General features: G+C 41.5%; 2 protein-coding genes, 1 long non-coding RNA gene and 1 other non-coding gene across 10 annotated transcripts in view; 3 read left to right on the top strand and 1 right to left on the bottom strand.

Moving 5' to 3' along the window:
• Positions 1-2866: 2866 nt before the first annotated feature.
• On the top strand, positions 2867-5318 carry LOC103667287. Its single transcript, XR_569726.2, has 3 exons — positions 2867-3313; positions 4236-4417; positions 5205-5318. It is a non-coding gene; the product is annotated as an uncharacterized LOC103667287 (long non-coding RNA).
• Positions 4986-5082, top strand: LOC121105072. The gene has a single exon (XR_005837502.1). It is a non-coding gene; the product is annotated as a Z30 small nucleolar RNA (small nucleolar RNA).
• Positions 5319-5897: 579 nt separating the features above from the next.
• On the bottom strand, positions 5898-10063 carry PEX12 (peroxisomal biogenesis factor 12). The gene is made up of 3 exons (XM_008695407.2): positions 9301-10063; positions 8449-9002; positions 5898-7633 (listed from the first exon to the last, which is right to left on the bottom strand). Exons 1-3 carry the CDS (start codon positions 9424-9426, stop codon positions 7234-7236), a joined length of 1080 nt encoding a protein of 359 aa, XP_008693629.1. The 5' UTR covers positions 9427-10063; the 3' UTR covers positions 5898-7233.
• A 5491-nt stretch (positions 10064-15554) lies between these two features.
• The window catches only part of AP2B1 (adaptor related protein complex 2 subunit beta 1), a 119481-nt gene continuing 110188 nt past the window's right edge, over positions 15555-24847 (top strand). For 4 of the 7 annotated variants that reach the window (XM_040640989.1, XM_040640988.1, XM_040640987.1 and 1 more), the window contains exons 1-2: positions 15580-15798; positions 21674-21733. In XM_040640989.1, coding sequence (XP_040496923.1) covers positions 21697-21733 — 37 coding nt within the window. In that variant the 5' untranslated portion in view covers positions 15580-15798; positions 21674-21696. Of the gene's footprint in view, positions 15799-21673; positions 21734-24847 lie in introns of all 7 variants that reach the window. The other 3 variants (XM_008695411.2, XM_008695409.2, XM_008695410.2) reach the window with 3 other exon arrangements.

Raw genomic sequence — 24847 nt, 5'->3', positions numbered from 1 at the left:
GACCAAGAGCGATGGTGCTGGCTCTCCTTCACCACTAACTGACTCTGAGTAAGGCTCTCAACTTTCATTCTCTCATTCAATCAGCTATTTTTTTTTCTTTTTTTGAGGACCAAAGATGTTGAAATCCTTGCTCTGGCACTTACTAGCTTTGAGATCTTGGTTATGCAAAGCCAGGCCTCAGATGCCTTCTGTGTAAATTGGAGATAATGATGCCTTCTCTGTACAATTCTTATGAGAATGAAAGGAGATGATGTACGTAAAGAGCTTAGCATGGTGCCTGGCACATAATGTCAATTTTTCATTTGATAAGCAATTATGAAACACTTCCTGTGTTCTGTACCTGGTGCTATGCTCTGGGGCTACACATCACAATAAAAACTGCCATTTAGTGACTGCCTTCTTTGGGCCAGATATGCAACTTTGACTGTCTCAAATTGTCCTCATAACTTGTAAGACATGCATTATTTTCACCATCTTATAAATGAAGAAACTGAATTCAGGGAAGTAAAGCTCAAGGCTACACACCTAATAAATAACAGAGCTGGGATTTAAACCCCTGTCAATCTAATTCCAAATCTCATTTACCATCACTCGGCCATGCAGCCTTACTGTTAGCCAAAATGAGGCACATGTCCTGCTCACAATCTGGAGGAAAAATATATATCAACTCATTGCAATGGGACATATAGAATAACATCAGGTGAGCACTCTGTGTGCTATGCATTCTCTATGTGCTCATTCAACTCTTAGAACGGCTTGCAAATGTGGTCCACATGCACAGCCACTATACCCTAGTGCCACTCTGGAGAGCTAACAATGGATGAACAATGTGCTCCGGGTACTCTGACGAGTGACAATAACTATGCTTGTGAGAATAAGATTTCATAAATGAGATGGCTATGTGGGCTGGAACCTGCAAGTAAGAATGTACCAGGTTGAGAGGGAGAGATGGGGAAGGAAGCAAAAACTAGGGAGAAAAAACAGCACATGCAAAGACCCATTATCTTCACTGTCCAACCTCCCCTGTCCCTAAAGTACAATGGAAATCCTTAATAGGTCTGGTACAGAAGACACTCCATTTTTCTCCATTCTTCCTTTTTATTTCTTCATGTCCTTTGTGAAAGAATTGCAATCTAAAATGGAACCGGAGGATATAAAATGAATCTCACACATGTGCCTGCAGGATAATAAAACTTAAGGGCTGAGACTCATTTCCCATAGATGCGTGGGTTACAGAAAACTGATATTGGAATTTTCTTCAATGATAGGGAGTTGCCTCATATCAACCTTAGGAAGTTTTGCTTGTGGTTTCCAGAGGTATGAACAAGAAATGACCCAGGTGGGGTCGGTCTTGCAAAATAAACTGGATTGAGTTTTGTTTGTATGACTGGACTGGTTTTGTCTGCTTGGTGAATTTTCAAAGCTGGTCTCCCTTTGTTTTTTATTTTAAGTCTCTAACTGAGCTCTCTCCTCCTTGCATTCCCTGCCCATAAATACAATCTACCCCAAACCCTCAAGGCACTCACTGTAGTTAGCTACAGTTTGCATGTCTTGAGCTGCAACTCCTCTGCTATTCCTGAATAAACTCATCTTTTTGACAATTTGAGCTTGCCTCAGTTTTCCTCTTTATTTAGGTTGACACCTTCTATCCTTCCCTATCTGACATCACATTCCTCACCTGCCATTCATAGGTCACCTCTCCATTTCTACTGCCACAATCCTAATTTAGGCTCTTGTTAGCTCTCACCTATACCATTATAATCACTTGCAATATCTCCTCTTCTTTTACTTTGCCTTCCTTTGATCTACTTAAAAACAGTTGCATATTGTTTTCTAAAGTACAGCTCTGATCATGGATCTCCTCTGACTGAAATCTTCAAATCTCCTACTTCCTCCAGAGTAGCGTAATCTACACAGCCAGCAAGCCACCGTCCTTGACAAAGTCTTGATTTGTCTTTCAAATCTCCCACCACCCCCTTTCTTTAACACTAATAGTGGTCCTCAAACTTCGGTGTGCATCAGAATCATCCCTGGGGCACCTCTTAAAAATACATCTGCCTGGGCTCCAATCCCAGAATACCTGATTCAGTATGTCTGGGTTGTGCCCCAGGCATTTTTGGGTTTTTGTTGTCTTTGTTGCTAGAGGACATATATATTAAGTTTTCTCCTGGGGTTCCTAACTCACCGAATTTTGAAACACACTTTTTCGACTTTCCCTAAAATTTTAAGTTCCCCCACGCTTTCTCATTTAAATCGGGTGTTAAAATATTCCTTCTCCCAGAATCTCCTAATTTTTAAAACCTATCCCTCTTTCAAGATTCAGATCAAATGCCACCTCTCCCAGGAAGTCTTTCCTGCGCGTTTCTTTGATATTTAGCTGCACTTTTCTTGCCGTACCTCCTGCTTATTTAGGAAGCGTCCAAGAGCCCGGCCAGCCAGAGTTCCCTGGACCGAGAGGGACATATACCTCCACCGTCCACCCTAACCCCTAGCCCTCCCGCGGAAATCGGACATGCGCAATAAATCCTGTTGGATCACTATCTGAATCGATAATTCCTCCCGGAAAGCCAAGGCACAACTCTCTCAGACGCCCTTTGCAGTTGTGAAGTAAGGCACCGGCAACGGGCAACAGACGTCCCAAAGCCCAAGGGAGGGAGTTGGGAGGAAAGCAGGAACCGCTCAAAGCCTGGAAACGCACTAGCCTCTGGACGAAAACCCTACGCGAAGAAGCAACACAAAAGGCGCTTGCGCTTTCCGGCCTGCTCCACCCCCTGACGCTTCCTCGCCCTCCGATTGGCTGCTCCTCTAACCCACGCAGACAGAGACTGTCGCCCACGTGATGCGCTGGCGGCCGTAGGATTGGTTGCTCCGTGAGGGCTTTCCTGGGCTGGGGACGCCGGCGGGGCAGCGAGGCTGAGGCCCGCGAGAAGCGGGAAGCGGAAAGCAGTACCGGGTCCGGTTGTAGCCAGGGACCAAAAGGCTGAGGGTCGTCTGCCATTAGTCTCTGCAGGCCTCCCGAGATAGGGCATAGGAGCTTGAGGAGTTAAGAAAGCGGGCTGCGGACTCCTGTCTGGGTCTTTGGTTTGAGCCCTGGCTTCGGCCTTACTCTTATTTCCCAGCAAGGACGGCTCCTCTCAGTCTTTGCTGAAGTTGGGGGTTGGACTTTATTATTATTTTGTTGAGGGTTCACTGTATGTAAGCACTGGCTGTCCTGCGCGGGGCGCCGTGCAGCAGCCATGAGGTAGAAGCTTGGGTGGGGGCTGGGGCTTAGAGATGCTTGAGGTATGTTCTTTACCCACCTGCAATGTTGGAGGTAAGTTGGCTTTGTTATTGTGCTGATGGTTTTATAATCGAGGAGCTTAAGGTTTAGGCGGGAGGGTCGCCCACTGACTGAATTAAACGTTCATTTATTGACCCTCGTCCCACGTACCAGGCACCGTTCTGAGTGTAATGGATGCAGAGGCCAGTAAGACACTGCCCTGGTTCTTTAGGAACTCAGAGTCGTGGCGCTGGTGGGGTAGACGGGATGTGGGGGATGTGCATGGGTGAATAAGTGACGTGCGATGCGTGCTGTGGTGGGGAGAAGTGCTGTGGGAGTCAGAAGAGAGGATGACTGAGGGTTAGAGACCACTTTACTGAGGTGACGTTTGAGTAAGGTTTTCAAACTATAATTAGGCGTTCTCCAGATTGCAAGCGTTGGGGGAGGCACTCCGGATGGAGCAAAGTGTACTGAGGAAGAGAACTAGGGATGTGTGCCTGCTGTGTATGGTGAGAGCACATTTGGACCTCTGCTCCCAAGTTTCATGCTTTTAGACAAAGTTCTCTCAGCCTCTGTTTTCCTAATTTTTAACATGTACTTCACCTCGTAGAGGATGTTGAGCTAAAGGCTCAAGCATAACCCCTGTAAAACGGGCACTTTGTTAGTTTCTTTTTATGGAGTTTAGTTTCTGCCGGCTGCCGGTTTTTAACTAAGGAGTATCGATCTATTAAGATTTATGGATGGCTGAAGGAAGCATGTCCTGTCTCCAGAATGGTTAGATACTGACAATACCATGCTGATAGGCTGGGGAGGGTGACATTGTGATCCAACTACTTTTCCATGTCAGTGATAGCATACCACCAGAAGGTGTCATTTAGAATAAATGAAATGCAGTCAGCTTTCTTATTCAGAAGTTGATTATCCAGGTTGTGAATTACCTAGACTTTACATTGCCTTTTTTTTTTTTTTTTTTAAGATATTATGTAATCTCCACACCCAATAGGGAGCTCCAACTCACAGCCCCAAGATCGGGAGTCCCATGCTCCATTGACTCAGCCACCCAGGCGCCCCTGCATTGCTTCTTTTATCTTGCCCATGGCCTGGAGAAAAATGAAATTAAACCTCATATTTAGCTGGTAGTGGAAACATGTAAATCTGGTAATCAGACCTTTGTTCTCTTTCCAGCTCTACTGTTAGTTAATTTGCTGTGGACCTTTGGCAATAATACATAGCCTCTCTGGGTCTAGCACTCTTAAGATAGAAGATTCCAGTATAAAAACTTTATGACTATGCTTTTTATTTTCGTTGGCAGAATTGTAAATCAAACTGTATATTAAATGAAAAGGAGTTTATAATGGAATTTAGTGGGAAATCTTTTCTAAAGCTTTTGCTTTAGAATTAGACTGTAATTGACAGACATCCTGGAATTTTATCATGCATGGTGTTTGGGCTCATTAAAAAAAGAAGTTTTTGAACCGTAAATGCTTCTCCACTCCTATATTTCAAAAACAAAAAAGCTCTTCCAAACCAAAAACCTGTTCAAGTTTGCATTTTTGTACAGCAGAGTTTTTAAAGCAAGCACAGTGGAAAATATTTATTGAAAGTCCATGGTCAAAACTTATCTATGTAGAAGCCTTTATTTTTTTTCATAGGTTAACCTAAGTCTTCTTGGATGTGAAAATAACGTTAGGCTGCTCTTAGGTATATAAGGATGTGATATGCAATGATGCGATGATGAGTGAAGTATAGTCTGACCTGGTATTGCCATTGATTCAGTGTTGGCTTTGACCAGGGTATGATTCCTTAATCTTCTCTCTGAGCTGATTGTGGTTGTGGTTTTTCCGCATTGAAATGTTCTTATCTATTTGGGTACTGATTTTATTATGTATGAGTGTTTCTTTGATACTCTTTTGAATTGCTGATACTTTCATGTTTTCCTTCTTAGGTTAAGGTGAAAAATCTGGCTTTGATATCTTCGTGGAGGACTACATTATTTCCATCCTGAATCTGGTTCAGTTTTCTTATGGACTGATTACTGTATTAAAAATGTTTAATTAACTATGGTGTTTGTTTTGATAAAACCTTGCAATTTAACGAGAACTTTAACAAATATTCATTATTTCTTATGGTACAGAAAAATGTTAATATTTTCAAATCCATAGGTTATTCCATTTCAAAATATAATTTTATCAACTTTGCACTATCAGAGAATGTTCTTTTTGAATTGCTAAATGAGTTAAAATATTAGAAAACACCTCTCTCACCAGAGGCCCTTAAATTATTTTCATCCTTCCACTATCCATTTATTTTCACCAACCTGACAATCCCGTGGCATGAATTTTACTACATAAGCAACTTAAGTGTTTCTGTAGTATTTCTAATACAGGATCTTTCACACAAGCTGAATTCTTGCTGTTGGAGTAGAGGTTTTTTCCCTCCAAGTATTGGATTAAAAAAAAAAAAAAAAAAGCAAAATGTCGATACAAAAATACTTCAAAGTCAGAGGTGGTCTGAATGAAAATGTACTTTAAACACTTCAAGTAATTTTTTTTGAAGATTTATTTATTTATTTGAGAGGGAGAGAGCAAGCAGGGGGCGGGGCAGAGGGAGAGGGAGGGAGAGAATCCCAAGCAGACTCCACGCTGAGTGGCAGAGCCCACCAAGGGCTTGATCTCACGACCCTGAGATCATGACCTGAGCCAAAACCAAGAGTTGGAGGCGGCTTAACCAATTGAGCCACCCAGGCGTCCCCACCTCAGGTAATCTTTAAGTTTCCATATAATCTTGACAACTTGGAATAACTCTTTGCCAAAAACATTTATTCTTAAAATTTACTTAAGCGTTTCATAGAAACTTAGTAATAGAATAATTCGTGCCTGTTTAGCAAACTCTTAACAGCAAGAAGAGCTTATTAAAAGATTCTTTTGCACAATCATAGTTAAATCCGTATTTTATGTCATCTCTTGATTGCTTAGTTTTGCTTTCACACTGAAATCTTCAGACTGCTCTGTATATACCCTCAACCCCTATTTTTCTTTAACCAGTTTCCCAAGAAAAGATATGTATGGCTCATAAAGGAATCTTACTTAAAAGTTGATACACTATAGCAGATGCTACTTAACAAGTGGCTCACAGTATATGGAAGGTGCTTTGTTTTTCTAAACCGTTTCTAAGTATTTCTGTAAAGAGCAGATCCACATTTCACATTGTTTGCAAACTGATTAAAATCTCTTCCTCATAGGCAGATAAATGCTTTCTTTTCTCAAGAAAAGGCCTGCTTCCCCATCACCCACTTTATGAGGTCTAACTTGGTTTTTTCCTGAGAGTTTCTATACCGCTTGTTCTTCAAGAAAAAGCTGCTTCTACTATCCTCTTTCATCTACTTCCTCTACGGTGACCTCCATGTCCCCTGTCAATCCTGATTCTCTTATTCTAACCAGCTTGCTAAACTCTAAGTAGGAGTCTAGAGAGCAGGTTAAAAGGTTTAAATCAATGGATATTTCCTTTTAAAGAATCCATATACAGTTGACCCTTGAACACAGATTTGAATTGTTTGGGCCCACTTGCATGTGGATTTTTTACAGTACAGTACTATAAATGTATTTTCTGTTAATGAGTTTCTTAATATTTTCTTTAGCTTACTTTACTGCAAGAATACAGTATATAATACATTTAACATACAGAATATGTGTTAATTGATTGTTTATGTTGGCGGTAAGGCTTCCGGTCAATAGTAGGCCATTAGTAGTTAAGTTTTGGGGGAGTCAAAAGTTACATGTGAATTTTCTACTGGGGGGGTGGTGTTGGCAACGTTAATGCACATGTCATTCAGAAGTCAACTCTAGTGGTGTAAAGTTCATGTAATTATGAACTGAGGATGAGAAGAATCAAACAGTGCTAGGTACTGTGCTGAAAATCAGGTTCTCAGCCTTATAGTGCAATAATTTTGTCATGAGATAAAATGCTAATCCCTTTCAGTTCTCAGGGGAGTACAATTTAATTAGATGTTGTACTTCTGTTGGATAACCTGTTATGGGACAAGCTTGGTGACTCCTTACATAATTAAATACACAGCGATAACAAAACACATAGCCAGAGGTGGCAAGAACAGTATCATTCACCCGCGTTTTGCGACACAGTGGGCACACAGTCTTCATTTTGGGTAACAGCGGAGAATCGGAATTATAGTCTAGGTGTACAGGTGGTGGTGGAGTAGGCAGGGCAGTCAGTGATTTGATGGTTTCTTGATTTTCAGATGAGTACCACCACTCGAGGAACTGCAGAAAGAATACTCCCACAGAAAGGCCAGTAGAGAGGGATAAGGCAGCACCTCCCAAAGCTTTCTTCAGAACTGACTTTATCTTCTCACCAACACTGGCGGGAGAATAGAACAAGGAAGCAACAGGAGAAACTTTATTTAGGTATGATCGCAGAATGACTAATATAAATGTTCCACTTACACTTTTCATCAGAATCACTGATTCAGTTTGGAGATTAAGTAAATTGCTAGATTGGCACTGTCTCCTTTAGTATCTATTTGAAATGATTTCCCTTTTCTGACTTACAGTATTTTGGAAGTATAGGAGCTAAACTTTGTATTTAATGACTAGGGGTTTTGTTTTATTTTGTTTTGTTTTGAGAAAGAAATTAGTGAGACATTCATTATATAGATCTGTGTGTGTGTGTGTGTGTGTGTAAGATAGTATATCAAGAAAAAACTCACTTAACAAAAACGACTTAGCAATATTGAGGAATATATATTTGAATCTGTAGGAGAACACAAACACTAACAAGAAACAGTGGCATCGTGGTTAAGAGCACAGTTTTGAGAACTGCTGAATCTCAGTTCTGCCACCTAGCTATGTGGCCTTGGCAAGGTACTTAGCTATTAGGTCTTAGTTTCCTCAGGTGTTAAACAAGGTAATGAATTTATTTCATTACGCTGTCAGGAGGATTGAGATAATGGACGTAAAGCAGACAGCACAGGGCCTGGCACACAGCAAGCATGCATAAAAATGTAGCTAGTATGATGAGGTTACCAGGATGGCAACTCTTGTTTTATGCACACAAAAATTTTTCTGTGATTTATGAAATACCTCAAAGTGGACTGAGGAAGGTTAGTTTCATAAAATTAGGTTAAGATCTTAGAATTCCTTCGTGAGAGATTTTGGGAGATGTTAGAGACTTACCTCCTGGCTGGTTGCTGCATCATGGGGGCTTCAGCTCCTCTGTGCTCCAGGGCTTGTATATCCTGAACTGTAAGTCGACCTAGCCGAACTCCCGCCAGCCTCAGCAATGGTGAGTGATGCTGAGCCCTTCCTAGGATGTAGCGAAGTTGTTGTACAAAAAACCAGCCTTCCCACGCCATGTTAACAAATGGGTAGGCTGCCAGGAAGGCTCTATAAAACTGTTTCCAGCGGGAAGAAGGGGGGTGGATTGAATATTCATCCTCTTCTCTCAGGCTAGAAACCAGCTTCTCCAGCTTCACTTTCAGGTAGGGAAGAAGAACCAGGAACATAACTGACTTCCAAAGCTGCTTCTTTGGGAGGCCAGCACTGGCCAATCTCTCAGGCTTGTGTGTGTCCCCCATTACAATGCGCTTTAAGCCATAAAAATTTTCAGAAAATGAGGCACTGGTTTTAGACAGAAAATGCTGCTGGAGCAGAAGATCTAGCAGGGCGAAGATTTCATCAAACCACCTCCAAAAGAAGCCATAATGGGCAGGATTTGATTCTGCAAGAACCTGAAACAAAGTAAATTAATAAAAGAATTTAATTCCATTTCACAATTACTATGCATTGTATTCACATTTCCTTTTTCTCCTCTGAATTCTAATACTTCGGGCTTAAGTCACTTCCTGAAGTGCTGGGTATTCAGTACAGGGCTCTACACATAACAGGGACTCAATAACCCTGAAATCATAGGATGTGAATTATGCGCTAACTGGCAATTTCAAAACCTAGGCAACCAAATAAACCCAAATTCTTGGTTTGGTTTATACCCAGTCGTCTCTCAAACCTTTCAGAGAATTCATACCTTACCTTAACCACATGCTGAAGAGCAGGTCTCACTGCTGTCATTAAACTGTCCTGTGCTACCACCTCAAAGATGGACGGCTGGTCATCCACCACAGAAGCAGTTGTGATGTGAGCCCCGTGCTCAGCCATAGTTTCCTATGTGCACTGCGTTTCGCTTTGCCCACAAACTCTTTAGTAAGCATGAACTTGTTTTACTTATCAAACAGATGTTCAGTCTTAAAGGTAATCTTTCTGCAAGAGACCCAAAACTCCTCTTTTACAGAACTGGGGGGAAAAAAAAGACCTCTTCTGGAAGCAGGAGGGGGAGGGGTCTCAAATTAAGGAGGTTAAGAACGAAATTAAGGCAGACGTGGCAGAAATTAAGGTGGAAGTGGTAACGTGGGGTAGGGATGTCAAATGCTGCACCTCACAGGACAGAGCATGCCTATGGGGCACAGGTATGGGCGAAGGAGTGCTCTCTTCTGGAGCTGCAGTCCTGGAGGCTGCGAATCAGGGACTCAATCGTGAGGGCTTAAAAGTCGGCCAACTCTGAGGGATCAGAGGTGCCAGGGCGGTCCCGGTACGCGAGGACTGGCTCCAGCTGTTGGCTGCGAAGTGCCCGCGCCTATCCTCGCGCGCAGACCCCCGGCGAGGCGCGAAGGACCCACGACGCCACGTTTGAAGAGAGAGGCCTCGGCTTTACGACAGAAGCCGCACCCGGAAATCGAAGCAACGGGGGATTCGGACGGCCGACGGAGGGGAGGCGCTCTAGCCGCGAACGTGGCCCGGGAACCGGAACTAGCCCACTCTATGACCCCACCGGGACTTCCGTTTCCGCTCCCGCCGAAATTAAAGAAGTCCGTGGGGCCTGAGTTGGAGTGTAATTTTGTGCTCGTTTGTTTTACTTTTCTTAGCTGGTTTTGCTTCGCATCCTCGGGGGGAAGCCACAGCTCTGAATCTCCATCTGCAGAGCTCTTTTTGGCAAGGTGTTTGGGGGCGCCGCACCGACGTCTGGCACCCGGAGGCAAGAACTGGGGCCTGCTGCTGAGGCCTTTGTTCCCTTGGGCGATTTAGTTAGGGGTGGGGGGACAAAAGGGAATATGGATGTGCGGAAGTTCTCTCAGCGTGCGGCGGCGTGGTGGTTAATTTATATTCTGCCGGCTTCCGGGAAGAATTTGGAACGACGGAGCTAGGGATAGAAGCCTTTAGCTTTGTTGCCAATTATTATGTTAAAAAATGGTGAGAATGAGAAGGGTTCCTGCAGTTCGTTAGAACTGGGAACGATTAACTTTCCATTCTAGCTGGTACATTAACTGTCTCCTAGGTGTAGTTATGGTCAAGCATAACTAGGCATTTGCCACACTTGATGCAAATGGTTCCTGCACTCGTACACGTTTGGATGTATCACAGAGATGTGAATACAGTGCTAAGGGATCCTGATGAGTTCTAACTAGAATGAACTGGGGGCGCTTGGGAGATGGTACTTTTCACTGTTTGTATTGCAGAATTAACGTAATTTACCTTACGGTTTGCAAAATGCTTTTACATCGTGTGCAACTTTGCCTCGTTTGAGTTGCTTATACAGGTTTATTGAATTTCGATGAGTGAAAGTTCAACCATTCCTTTATCTCCAACCCCTCCCCACTTCTGTGCTAAATGGATAGGAATAGAAGGTATTATTCACTGCCTTACAGGATCTTATGGTATAAAGACCATTGGTTTTTGCATAATGAGAACCCTCAAAAATAAGGTTTGGGTTTAATTGCTTCAATAAAATCTTACAAGTTAATCTTACAGTTCTTTTTTTTTTTTTTAAAGATTTTATTTATTTATTCGACAGAGATAGAGACAGCCAGCGAGAGAGGGAACACAAGCAGGGGGAGTGGGAGAGGAAGAAGCAGGCTCACAGCGGAGGAGCCTGATGTGGGGCTTGATCCCATAACGCTGGATCACGCCCTGAGCCGAAGGCAGATGCTTAACTGCTGTGCCACCCAGGTGCCCCTAATCTTACAGTTCTAAACATGTTTTTTTACTCTACCAAATAACCTGCCAGCGAAAATCACGTTGATAGCGGACTTCTACCTTACAGAATTTCAAGGACTAGGGATAATGTATCTATATAAAGCACCTGACAAGTATTAGGTGCTCTAATAATGATAGCTATTGTCTGCAGGCTTTTCTTAATTGAACTACAAAAGGACGAAGTTGAGACTTAAATTCAACTACAAGTGGGAAGTTAAACGTTTGTATCAGTTAGGGTTCTTTGTTTACAAGCAAAAGAAACAAGCCAATATTTAAACTAAAATTTTTTTTGGAAATATATGGAGTAGGTAACAAAACGAGGAAAGCCATCTCTAAAAAGGTCAGGAACTACAGTTGTATTGGCTGTCTCCAGCAAGAATTAGTAGTCTCACCCAGGCAGTGTTGTTGCATGAATGAGCTTCAACAAATTTCTGTCACTGTACTTACTCAAATCCCTATTGCCCTACCTTGGTTCAGATTTCCTCTCCACTCTCACTCTTAGAAGAGGGCAAGACTGGGGTTCCTGCTGGCTCAGTCAGTTAGGTGTCCAACTCTGTTTTTTCAGCTCAGGTCATGATCTCAGGGTTATGAGATCCGCCGGTGTCTAGCTCTGTGCTCATCTCGGAGTCTGCTTGGGATTGTTTTTCTCCCTCCCCCTCTGCCTTCCCCTTCTCCCCCCCGCACTTGCTTACTCTCTCTCTAAAGTAAACAAATCTTAGGGGAAAAAAAGGGCAAGACACCTTGATTAATACCCCAAGAGTAAATTGAAATTGCAAGAGAAAAAGGAAAGGCAGTAAAAAATAACTGTCAATTATTTTTTAAAAAAATTTTTAAAAAGATTTTATTTATTTATTTGACAGAGACAGCCAGCGAGAGAGGGAACACAAGCAGGGGGAGTGGGAGAGGAAGAAGCAGGCCCCTAGCAGAGCCCCTCCGCTGTCATTCATAATGCCCATACCCTGATTTATTCACAATGCTTATCAGTATCAGAAATCACACTATTTGTTTACCCTTTTCTTTTTTTTTTTTAAGATTTGTTTATTTATATTAGAGAGGGAGAGCAGGAGCGGGAGGGGAAAAGGGAGAGGAAAGAGAGAATCTCAAGCAGAGTCCTCACTGAATGCAGAGCCCCCTGCGGGGCTCCATCTCACCACCCCGATCGTGACCTGAGCCGAAATTAAGAGTCGAATGCTTAACTGACAGCCACCCAGGTGCCCCCAATTAATGCCACTGATTACAGCCAACAAATAATAACCACCTCATCATAAATCCCACTCTCAGGTTTATATTGTAATAGATCAGACACATAAAAAGTGTACTTACGTGAAGAGGTATTCAGAGCCATCAGATAGGTTAGTCTGATGTGTTAGTAGGAAGAGATAACTATCAGCTGGGAGAAATAAGGCACTACAAACCAGCTTAAATAGAAGGCCTATACTGGCCTACATAACCAAATCGAAAAACGTTGTTTCTATTCTCATATTTTATCTCAGCTTCTCTTTGTCAGTTGCTTTCTAATATAGTGATGTAACCTGGTACCTTCTGTACCTTATACCATAACATATCCATTGAGAAAGTTTTGTGAATTAGGTGGATCTCAAAAGAGGAGTACATTTGGGGCAAGTCATTGTAGTGGTAGGGCTTTCTAGGCTAAGGGAGCAGCATGGAGTGTATGTGGAGCAAATTGTTTAGTTTACTTTAACTGTGGAGCTACAGAAAGGAATAGTAGAGAGTATGTTGAATATAGATTTAGGTGGATTATGGAAGGTCTTAAATGCTACTTTTAGTATTTTGCCTGTGGACATTCATTTAATATTGAGTAACTTTATATGTCCGGCATTATGCTGGGTGCTGAGTATGAAGTAGTAAAAACAGACATGGGATTTATAGTCTAGTTGGGGACGGAGATAATAAGTAAATAAACATTCATAATTTACAAATGGAATAAGGGCTGGGATGGCGTGGCAGTGTGGGCTAGGAGGGCAGAACATTTTAGATTGGGCAAACAGAGTGTCTTTTTTGAGAAGATTACAGTTAAACTGAGACCAATGTGAGCATTTGGAGGATGATGGAGGTGATTATTAGTCAGGAAGAGCAGTATTTGTGAAGGCCCTGGGATGGGAAAGAGTGTGGCATATATGAGGGCTGCAATAGCAAAAGAGGACATGTAGAGTAAGGCATAAAATGGTGTTAGAGAGGTAGGGGTCAAATCTTGCAAGGACTCTGGCCATGGGAAAGAGACTGGATTTTAGTTCAAGTGCAGTGGGAATTCCTTGAAGGATTTATACACCAGAGTCATGATGAGGTTTGTATTTTTAAGGTGACCCTGTAATGTTGTTATGTTTACTTTGTGAAAATTCATCCAAAGTTTACATTTATGATGTGTGCACTTTTAAAAAATGTTTGTTATACTTCAGAATAAGCTAAATAACCTGGCTGCTGTATGGATAATGGTTGGGAGAAAAGTTGAGGTTTCTGGTAGCCCAGGCAATAGGTGGTAGTGGCTTAGATTAATGAGGTGGGATAGAGGGGATTGGATGAATTAAAGATTTATTTTGAAGGTAGATTGACAACTTGGAGATGGTTTGGTTGTGACCATTAAGGGAGAGAGAAATTAAGAATGACTCTCCGGGTTTCTGGCTTAAGCAATTCAGTGTAATTTACTGAGATAATTACACTTGTAGCAAATGCTACATAGTCATACTATGTGCAGTCATAGTTCCAAGTGCTTTACATAGATTAATTCCCTTTATAAAACTTAAAACAGTTTTATGATTGGATATTACTATTTCCCCATTTTACAGATGAGAAAACTAAAGAGCATAGAGATGGGAGAAACTGAGGGAAGGATAGGTTTGGACTTACTAGGCATTGAGGAGCTGTTAAAAGGTTTTGAAGATATGAATCAAAGTCCTTTGATAAAGATTTTTCTGGTGGCTTTTTTTTTTTTTTTTTAACAAAATCCATCTCTGATTTCTGGGAGTTGTAACTGGAACCAGGTTTTCAACACCCATTCCTCATCTCATGATTTGTTTGATTTGGGTGGGCCATAAATCTAGAACTTCCCAGTGTGTGGTTAGCAGTTTGGTAGTGAAGCTGGGAATAGGTCAAGGCTAGAGATAAAGATTTAGGAGTCCTATGGGTAGGAACAATCATTGAATTCATGGTATTGCTAAAGAGATAGTGTAAAGAAAATGTATGATTATAGAACTTAAAAACAATCCTATTTTCTCTCTCAAACATCCTATATACTCTTTTCAGTCATATTTTCTTGTGGTGTTATTCAAAACTCCTGCTTTCATTTCCTCACCTCCCATTCATCCTCAAACTTCTGCAGCCTGGCTTTTGCCTTCATATCTCTACTGATGGTCCCAGCAATGACATCAAAGACTATTTATTTACTTATTTATTCAGGGGGAGGGGGAGTGAGAATCTTAAGCAGGCTCCATGCCCCCTGCAGAGCATGCGGGGCTTGATCTCAACAACCCTCATACATTTATGCATTCAACAAATTTTGGGGAGGGGAGCTAGGTCTCAGGGGAGTGAACAGATTGATACAGTTCCTACTTTCATAGAACTCTAAAAATGTGCTAAAACATTATAACCACCTGCTTTTCCTTCTTGCTTTCTACTTTGCAGTCCCCTTTGCATTTTGGTTTCCTCAACTTCTGCCCCAGACTCTCACTCTTCACGTTTTTTTGTTTTTGTTTGTTTTTAAATTAAAGACTTAGTATTTTCAGAGCAGTTTTAGGTTCACAGCAAAATTGAGGGAGAGGTACAGAGATTTCTAGGTCTTGGTTTCCAAAAATAACTAACTTTTGTGTAAGCCAGGTGCTTTATCTACATTATCCCATTCAAAATTCACGAGCCCCGGAAAGTTAGATCGTTGGCTTCATTTCACAGACAAAGGTTAAGGAGATGTTAAGTGATTTCCCAGTCATATTCAAGGCAGGGATTTGGACTCAGATCTGATGCCGTCTCACCCTGTTTTCCTTGCACCACTTTCTTCTGGTCCCACTGCTCATGGATAGTCCTGGGCTGGATCACCATTGTCCACAGTCCTGAACTGGCCTGAAAAATTAGCTGAGCTTTTAAATTTTTTTAAATAAAAGGAACAGGATATTTCATCCCCTCTATGTGAGAGTTTTTAGAGAACTCCTATGCGAGGAAACAAATCCAGAGAACATCAGTTTGTTTAATATATCCCTCTGCATAGCCACGGAACCTCCTCTCGGGTCCAGTCTCCAGTTTCCCAGCAAAAACCTGTCCGTCTCCAAAGCGACAGAGCTCGCCGCCTTTCTCGTTCTTCCGCGCGCGGGGATGACGGTACGCGGCGAGGCTCTCTGACGTCAGAGTTTCCTGTCCACCATCTTTGTCCCTGGCAAAGTGGGTTTTGCGCAGTGGCTTAGACCTGGAGGAGTCGTGACGTGCAGGAAACCATTACAACACCACTCGGGCCGTGCTCTCTGGCTGCCGCCGCCACCCCCGCCCTTGCCTCCGGTGAGTTCAGGGCGGCTAACTTCGGGGTGTGTCCCTCATTGATGGGTTGGGGGACCCCAGGTTGAGTTGGAGGCTGGTGGAGGGAAAGAAGAAATCCTCGGAGCGTGACCGTTGAGGGTGAAGCGAGGCGTCGGGTGTGACCGTTGTGAGGAAGAGGGTTGGAGAAAGGGAGTCCACCGCTCTGGCGTGGCAAGGGAGTTCTCGGGTGTGGCAGCTGGGAATTGGGGGAAGGGGGACACCGGAGGGAAGATATGTTCGAGGTCGGGGGCTGGGGCCAGAGGCCAGGGGTGTGGCCAGTAGAGGCTGGAGGCCGAACGGGAGAACCTTCAGTCTTCCCCGCTTGGCGTCGTTCACTCAGAGGCTGGGACGTGTTCAGCTAAGCAGAAGGGGAAAGGGATTCCCTCTCAGGTTTGTCCATTGATGGACAAAACTCGCCCGTCTCCCGTAATTCGGGGTTAAGCGACACCTCTCTCCCACCTCGTAATGGAGGAATGTATCCCTAGAATCTTGACCACCTGGGGCAGAGGCGGAATTCCTGACACTTGGGGGAAGGGAAGAGAAACCTTCAGACTCGAAGTGAGAGAGGGGGAAGCACGTAGGGGTAAATCTTGGCACCGAATTTTTTCTTTCTGGGCATAGCAGGAATGATCTGGTTTGAGAACGGCTGTAGACTAAGCCAGAGGTAAAGAAACTGGAATGTCCTGTTATTTCCATATTCTTTGAATCCAAAGAATTAATTCATGCTCTTTGTTTTCAGAGCAGTCTTCTACCTGGGGGGAGGCTTTTATTGAATTCACCTGGCTGTTTCATTATGAAGCAGTGTGCATAAAGTGTTGAGGCTTCATTAAGCTTTGATTTTTTAAAAAGATTTTATTTATTTATTTGACAGACAGCCAGCGAGAGAGGGAACACAAGCAGGGGGAGTGGGAGAGGAAGAAGCAGGCTCCTAGCAGAGGAGCCTGATGTGGGGCTCGATCCCAGAGCACCAGGATCACGCCCTGAGCCGAAGGCAGACGCTTAACGCCTGTGCCACCAAGGCGCCCCTAAACTTTGATTTTTAAAAGTGTGTTTTAAATGCAAGATACTGTTATAATAATCATTCTGGTTAAAAAGGTAAAGAAAACGCGGTAAGTTTAGGAAAGGTGGAATGACCAAGAAAGTGGTCTGAATGAGGAACAATTTAAATGATTAATTACCTTTCTGGTATGCCTGTATTGCTTAGCCTCAGGGTACACTTACAAAGTAATAATAGAAAGCAGCAGATGAAGGAGATGCAGGTGTACAAGAAAACGTGTAACACATTCCAGTGATGACTAAGCGTCGTGGTAAGGTGAGAACTGTTTGCAGGTACCTTAACAGTTTAAACTCCCAATGAAGCAGAAAGGATAGTGTGTTCTGCAAACAGCCTCAATGAAAATTGAGTGGTCAAATTAACACAAAGCTAACATTCTGTGAGTTAAGAGACTCCAGAAAGCCCAGTTCATCTTTTTCCCCCCTTAAACATCCATATTTAAAAATACTACATTTTATGTACAGGTTTGACCTAAGCCGAGCAAGCAGTGAATTAGATACGATACCGTCTCCTTTTTTCCTTCTTCTAGGCTTAAGTTTTCCAGAGTTTTGCTATTTCAGTTAAGAATTGGATGTAAGGGGTGCCTGGGTGGCTCAGTCGATTAAGCGTCTGCCTTTGGCTCTGGTCATGATCCCAGGGTCCTGGGATGGAGCCTTGCATTGGGTTCCCTGTGCAGAGGGGAGTTTGTCTCTCCCTCTCCCTTTGCCTCTCCCCCTGCTTGTGCTCTATCTCTCAAATGAATAAATAAAACTTAAAAAAAAAATTGGGTGTAAAACTTGGGACACCTGGATGGTTCAGTGGGTTGGGTGTCTGACTTCGTCTCAGGTCATGGTCTCAGGGTCCTGGGATCAAGCCCCATGTCTGGCTCCGTGCTCAGTGGGGAGTTTGCTTGTTCCTCTACCCCTGCTCGTTCTCTCTCTCTCTCTTAAATAAAATCTTTTTAAAAAATCGGATGTAAAACTTTTGAACTTCTTTCTTACTGTATAATATTAACAAATTTGTAATCTGACATAGATAAATAGAAATCACAGGTGTGGGGTCGCCTGGGTGGCTCAGTCGTTTGAGCCTCCAACTCTTGATTTCTGCTCAGATCATGATCTCAGGGTCATGGGACTGAGCCCCATGTCAGGCTCTGAGCTCAGCACAGTGTCTGCTTGTCCCTCTCCCTCTGCTCCTCCCTGCCACACACTCTCTCTAAAATAAATAAAATCTTAAAAAAAAAAAAAATCATAGGTGTGTGTGTTGTAATTAGGTGTCTTGTAATTTCTTTTGAACTAAATGATGATGGAAGACACTATTATCTTTGCATTGAAATATCTAATTATTGAAATATTTGAGGGGCGCCTGGGTGGCTTGGTTAAACATCTGCTTTTGGCTCAGGTCATGATCTCAGGGTCCTGGGAGCGAGCCCCGTGTGGGGCTCCCTCCTCAGCGGGGAGCCTCCTTCTCCTGCTCCCCCTGCTTGTGCGTGCTCTCTCTGTCAAATAAATATAATCTTAAAAATATTTGAAATCTCAACGCCTCTCACCCTTGTAATAAAAGATGTCTGAATGGCCTTTCTGCTCTGTAATTGTGTTAACTCCAGCCAGTTTTTCGCTACGGGCACCAAACTGTAAAGCCAACTTTGTGTGAAAAGAAGGGATTTAGTGGCCTCACCAAGTCTCATTTAGATGCCATTTCCCTGAGAGCCATTTGAAATTGAGACCCTATTAATTTTTTTCTGGCCTTATTTTCTTTAGGGGCACTGTAAGGAAGGAGGAATAGAAGAGAAGGGTCTTTCGCAACCTATATTTGGTAGAAACTAGGTTATGTTCAATCCAGATATATCATCTGTGTAGGGAGGGAGGCTTTCCCTTAAAATGCAGTGACATCACACGCTGCTAGGACAAGTAAGAGTGAGTGTGTGCTTTCCCTGTGGCACCTTCGTCGTTTAGCAGTATTCCGAGGCCATACACAACAGTCAGTGACTTGTCTTGTTTGATCCGGTGGAAAGGTGGTGTGAGTTCAAACTCCATGATGGCTTTACGTTTTCCTGGGGTTCTCCTGTAGGAGCAAAAAAGAATTTTTTCCAGGTGGACCTTGGTTTTTGAGGCTCTTCAGCGAATATTGACTTTTTATTTTTTTCAGCTCTATCTTGGCTGCTTTTCTTTTGGCTTCTAATGCAGGCCACAGTTTTCATCATCCTGTACTTTGGAGAATCTGGTTATGTTCATCTTTGGCATGTGATTATCTCATTAAAAAAATGCATATGTAATTTTTTTTGTTTAAAGATTTATTTGAGAGAGAAAGAGAGTGAGTGAGCACGGAGAGGGAGAAACAGACTCCCCACTGAGCAGCGAGCCTGATGCAGGGCTCAGTCCTAGAACCCTGGGATCATGACCTGAGCCAAAGGCAGACACTTAACGGACTGAGCCACCCAGGTGCCCCATATGTAATTTTTTGAAGTGTAATTCATATAACATAAAATTAACCATTTTAAAGTGAACAGTTCAGTGACATTTAGTACATTCACAGTGTTGTACAGCTACCACCTCTTCCCACTTGTTTTTGTTTAGACTATTTTCATTTTTCTTGGAGTTTTCTTTTGGCTTAAGGCAGGAACTGACTTAATACAGTGTTTCCCTGTCAATACGGGTAAGGGATACTTCATTACTGTTAACAACAGTGGAAGCTAAGAGTGATAGGTTTCTCCCTTTCTTTAAGAGCAGGGATTCTTATTTTAGGAGCTAAGATTACTTGTCTCTCTTCCCTGAAATTTTGTGGGTGGGTACATTATTCTTTAGTTAAGAACACAGTGCTCACAATGACTAGGACAGAAATATATTCCTTGACAATGAAATTTAATGGAGGTAGTGAAATGTGTGGGTCACTGATAAAGGTAGAATTTAAGACTAGGTTAATTTTATGTTTAACAGACTGTGGTTAAGACTCCTGTTAAGAATTTAATATGTGCATATGTGTATGAGATCTTTAGAAAACAACAGTTTTTGTGCCCTTTTTCAAAGAAACCGGGTGAAAACTTCCAAGCATATTTTGTTTTTAAATCTTAAGTAAGTTTTAAGTTTTGAGGATTCTATTGTACTTAAAATGGCATAGTAACATCCTAGACAGACCAGCCTGGCCTTGAGCTACAGCTCTTCTGTCAGGTTCTGGTAATCATTTCTGTGTACCGGTTTCTCTCTTTGTATGTGTAAGTTCTTACATGATAACTTCAGATTCATTCCAGATCTTATACGTGAAGGACTCCTTTCTTCAGTTTGCGCCTTCAGCGTACATTGTGAATGGATTAAATGATTATAACATTCTTTGAATTTTTGCTAGAAAGGCATTATGAAAATATTGCGTAAGGCAAACCCCCTGTCACAGGCTAATTTTTAATTATAACAACTATCAAAGCGGGAATTTCTGTGTTCTATAGTATTTGTGGGTTCTAGCTCACATCTTTTAAGAGGGCAATCAGGGAAATTCTGGTACAACCTAAAGCACTTTTGCGTAAGGATCAGGACTGTAAATAGTAGCTACTTGGAAAGATCTCAGTTGAGGCTAATTTCCCTTAGGCTATCCAAGTAACACATTGTAGAGATCAGATTTAAGCCAGGCTCTTTTCATTATTTCATGTTTATTTGGCTCTTTTTCCTTTTCCTTAATTACATTGATTTGTTTATTGCTTAGATCTTTTCTCTCTGATCCATATTTACTGTTGTTTGCCAAATGTATTATCACTCATGTTGTTTTGGCCCGACAGTAATGAGCAGGTGCCAGGCATCAGTCCTAAATTTGGTAATAAGTATTGTTAATGAGGAAGGTAAGGAAGAAGATACACGTTTTTGAGTGCAGAAGGAATATTATTAAATGAAAATGTTTGAGTTTAAAGGTATCATGTACCTTGGACAAAGTCTTAAGAGTTTTTTTAAATCAGAAAATATTGTCTCATTTGGGGAGAAATGTGACCAGTCCGTGTCATTTTTGTTTCACTAGTGGAACCATGTGTCGATTGGATTAATTCTTCCGGGAATTGGAACAGAAGCATTAATTGAGGCTAGGATCCATGATCTTTCAAGTTTTAACACCAGTTCTGATTCTCTTTTGTATGCAATGTGACTGAATAAATATCTTTTTTTTCCTTGTTTTTATCTGTAAAGGGATATTATTTATTCTTTGGGAATAGTTTTTGGCTAAGTATAGATTGTTGGAAATAAGAAAGCTATAATTAAAAAATCCATGTGCAAGGCATGTTTGCCTCTAGATGTTTGTTGTGGAAGAATATTGTCCTTTTAATGTAGGCTTTTTATTCTGAGAGATTCCTTTTTTCAGGAGTTTCATGTAATGGTGAATAGGTTGGCGCAGTTGTTTTCTCTTTCAGCCTTACCATTGCTTCAGGATACATGCTTTGGAATGACTCCATCTTGAGGTAGGGAGTAAATCAGATTTTCCTGAGTGGAAAGTAATGGGGAGATCTTTCAAAACAAACTTTCTTATCTTAAATATTTGAGGGCCTAATTGAAGATGTATGTGCTTTGAGGTTTTGGAGGCTTTGAGGAGGTAATTATGGATAAAAACGCAAGGCCATAATAGATTATCAGTTCATTCATTTAGCCTATGGATTTTGCCCAGTTAGTTCCTTGAGGCAAGAGTTAACATTCTTAATTATCTTTGCATCTCTTGAATCAACAATAATGGTGGTAAGGAAGAAAATACTCATTTTTGAGTATAGAAATTCTTATAAATGTTCTTAAAATTAATCAAATGCCTTGTCAGACATCAGTAATTTGGATAAAGGAATTTTTTTTTCTCTTGTTGTAGGTGCACATTAAAGATCCAAAACCATGACTGACTCCAAGTACTTCACAACCAATAAAAAAGGTAAGTACGAAAACTTGATCAGAGAACTTTTGAGTTCTTGTGAGTTTCTTCAAAGTTGTGGTCTAAGATCGTTCCATCCAGAATGTTCCTGACCTCTTCAGACGTGCATATTATGGACTGTCTCGATGGAGATCTATTATTTGTACAGAAAAGGGTGTTTGAATAAATTATTAAAGGACGGGTTTGTAAAGATAGGGTTGTGATGCACATCATTTTGAGTTGAAGGTTCTGTTAATGGTAAGAGGATGAAATCCAACTTTGATCCATTGAAGATTGGTAGATGTGAGGAAGGCAGAAGAGGAAGAAGCACATTCATTCTCTTTTTTTTTAACTTGGAAATATTTTATAACAGTACTAGTAAAGTAATAGAGATCACATAAAAAGTAAAAATGCAAGTTCTGTTTCTCCTTATTCTGGTTCCTGAGGTGAACTCAGGGTGTATCCTTAGTCTTTTTCTATGCATATAAGTGCAAGTATTAATCCATACGATTAAACAGTTTTTTATCTTTAACAAAAAGAGGTCATGCAACAGTGCATAGAAACTTGATATTTTTATATCCCTCCATATGGATCTACCTCATTCTTTGGGTGTTGTCTAAAAACATTCTTTGTGCTTAAAACAGGGAACCTCTAGAGTCAGTTCCATGATTTTTAGGTCACAGACTGTGGATTACTTGAAAAAAGCTTTGAATTTATTAACCTCATTGTCTTTGTAATCAGAAATATAATAACTGCTTTACGGGGTGCCTGAGTGGCTCGGTCTGACTCTTGATTTTGGCTCAGGTCATGATCTTGGGGTCATGAAATCGAGCCCAGCATCAGGCTCTGCACTCAGCATGGAGTCAGCTTGAGGATTCTCTCCCTCTCCCCCTTCCTGGTGTGCACACGCATGTGTACTCTTGCTCTCAAAATAAATAAAATCTTAAAAAAAAAAAAAAAGAAATACAATATTGGTTTTTACATATGGCTGTGGGTCTGGGAACTGAGGATTCTTCTTGGGAAAGCCCAACCTCCTCATCTTTTATAAAATTGTTCCTAAATAACGGCTCATTTCTAGTGCTGTAGATGGCCCTCCTTTCAAAAACAGACCAGTTTTGCTCTTCTCAGCCTGTTGTGTCCTCAGCTGAGATTTATTTATTTCCAGGATTAGAATTCTGTGCTTTGTATTTAGCAGTCTTATACTTACTGAGGTATTCTGGGATGACACCAACTATCATTCCTCTTATTCTCCAATAACTTTCCTTCTCAGATGGATCCTTTCTTCTCTCTTCCAGTGGCTGAAATAGGACACCTTCTCTGCCCCAGAATTTATCTTTAGTGTTTCTTTGCAATGTAGTTTACTGGCCTCAGCCTCCTGTTTCCAAATTTAATGAAGTTTGGTCTTGAAGAACACAGAGTCCTTCTTCCTCGACTTATTCATTCCACTTTTTTGTTCAGAAAATGTTTATTGAGTGTCTACTGTGTGTGAGTCATGCTTTCTCAACATTCTAACAGAGTTTCTGATTAAATATCCTAATTTCCTTCAAGTCAGAATAGATGCAAAGGACACCTAATACCCTTTGGTTTCTAAGTATCGTTTTCCACTAAAAGGAAGCAGGTCTCTTTGGAGAAATAACTGATTCCAGGGTGGGTCAAGGGAAAGTACAAGATGAACATGAATATCTTATGCCAGGAAGCAAGAGATGCTAAACAACAAAAAAAAAGGTGGGACATGCAGGGAGCAGCATAGTTCGAAAGGGCTTCCTGTCACTAAATTTGAGATAATTTGAGCTGTAAAAAAAGTGATCATAGTAGTGGATTATAACCCATTGAATAATATGTATATACATACAAATCATAGTTATCATTGATTCGGGCAGGAGTCAGCAGTGAATGCTAAAACGACTAGCAGGTGAAAGTTTGATGAGGAACAAGACGTTTAAATAGTCTCAAAGTTTCCTTTCACAAATTACTAATTACAAAGGAAAAAATAGTAACTTTACAGTGTTTAAGGTGGTATTTATCACCTTAACCAAATATTTGATCTTAACATCAGTAATGGGACACATTTTTTGTCTCTCTGTGTCATGCACTGAGAAGAACATAACATCCCCTAAGAATTTGCCTGTCAGAATGCATAACCTCAGTGTAATCCTGAAGGAACCTCTGTGATAAACCCAAGCTGAGGACACTCTATCAAGTAACTGGCCTATACCTTTAAAAAATGTGAGCATCCTGAAAGACAAAGGCTGAAGAACTGTTGCAGATTAAAGAAGACTAAAGTGGCATGATAATAAATGTAACATACGATCCTGGATGATCCTGGATTGGATCCTGGCCTGAAGGGGATGGTGGTAAAATTGCTATGGAGGATATTATCAAAACTTGAATAAAGCCCATAGATTAGATGCTAATGATGCGTCAGTGTTAAATTTCCTGACTTTAATCATTGCATTATAGTTAGTAAGATAATCGTGCTTAGAAATTATGCAGTGACCTATTTAGAACTGAAGTGACATGACTGCAGTTTACTGATTCAGGAAAAAACATGTAAATATATAGAAAGTATCATCAGACAGATGTGGCAGTGTTAACAATTGGGGAATCTTGCAACTTTTTTTTTTTTTTTTTAAGATTTTTATTTATTTGAGAGAGAGAGGGCAGGGGGAGGGGCAAAGGCAAAGGAAGAGAACCCTCACTGAGCGCCGAGCCCAACTCAGGCTCCATAGCAGGATCCTGAGATCATGACCTGAGCTGAAATCAACAGTCAGACATTTAACCAACTGAGCCCAAAGGTGCCTTTGTTTTGCAACTTTTAAGATACGATTTAAAAAAAAAATTTTTTTTTAAACCTGGGTGGCTCAGTCAGTGGAGCATGTGACTCTTGATCTTGGGGTCGTGAGTTTGAGGCCCACGTTAAGCGTAGACACTACTCAAACTCTTAAAAAAAAATAAAAAAAAAAAAATAGAAGAGGGCACCCTGTGGTGTCCTGGAGGGAACAAAGAGCAGCAAAACATTTTCTAGAAAGTGTAAGTGTATCTGTCCGTTCTGGTCATTTGGAATTAAATAAGGGTAAAGGAGCTCTTCTATAACAATAGGGAGAACTCCATAGTGAGTTTCTTAATTTTATCAAC

Source organism: Ursus maritimus, unplaced genomic scaffold (genome assembly GCF_017311325.1).
Source record: "Ursus maritimus isolate PB19 unplaced genomic scaffold, ASM1731132v1 scaffold_24, whole genome shotgun sequence".
NCBI classification, from domain to species: domain Eukaryota; kingdom Metazoa; phylum Chordata; class Mammalia; order Carnivora; family Ursidae; genus Ursus; species Ursus maritimus.
The sequence above is the reverse complement of the archived record's forward strand: the minus strand, read 5'-3'. Positions and strand labels throughout refer to the sequence as shown.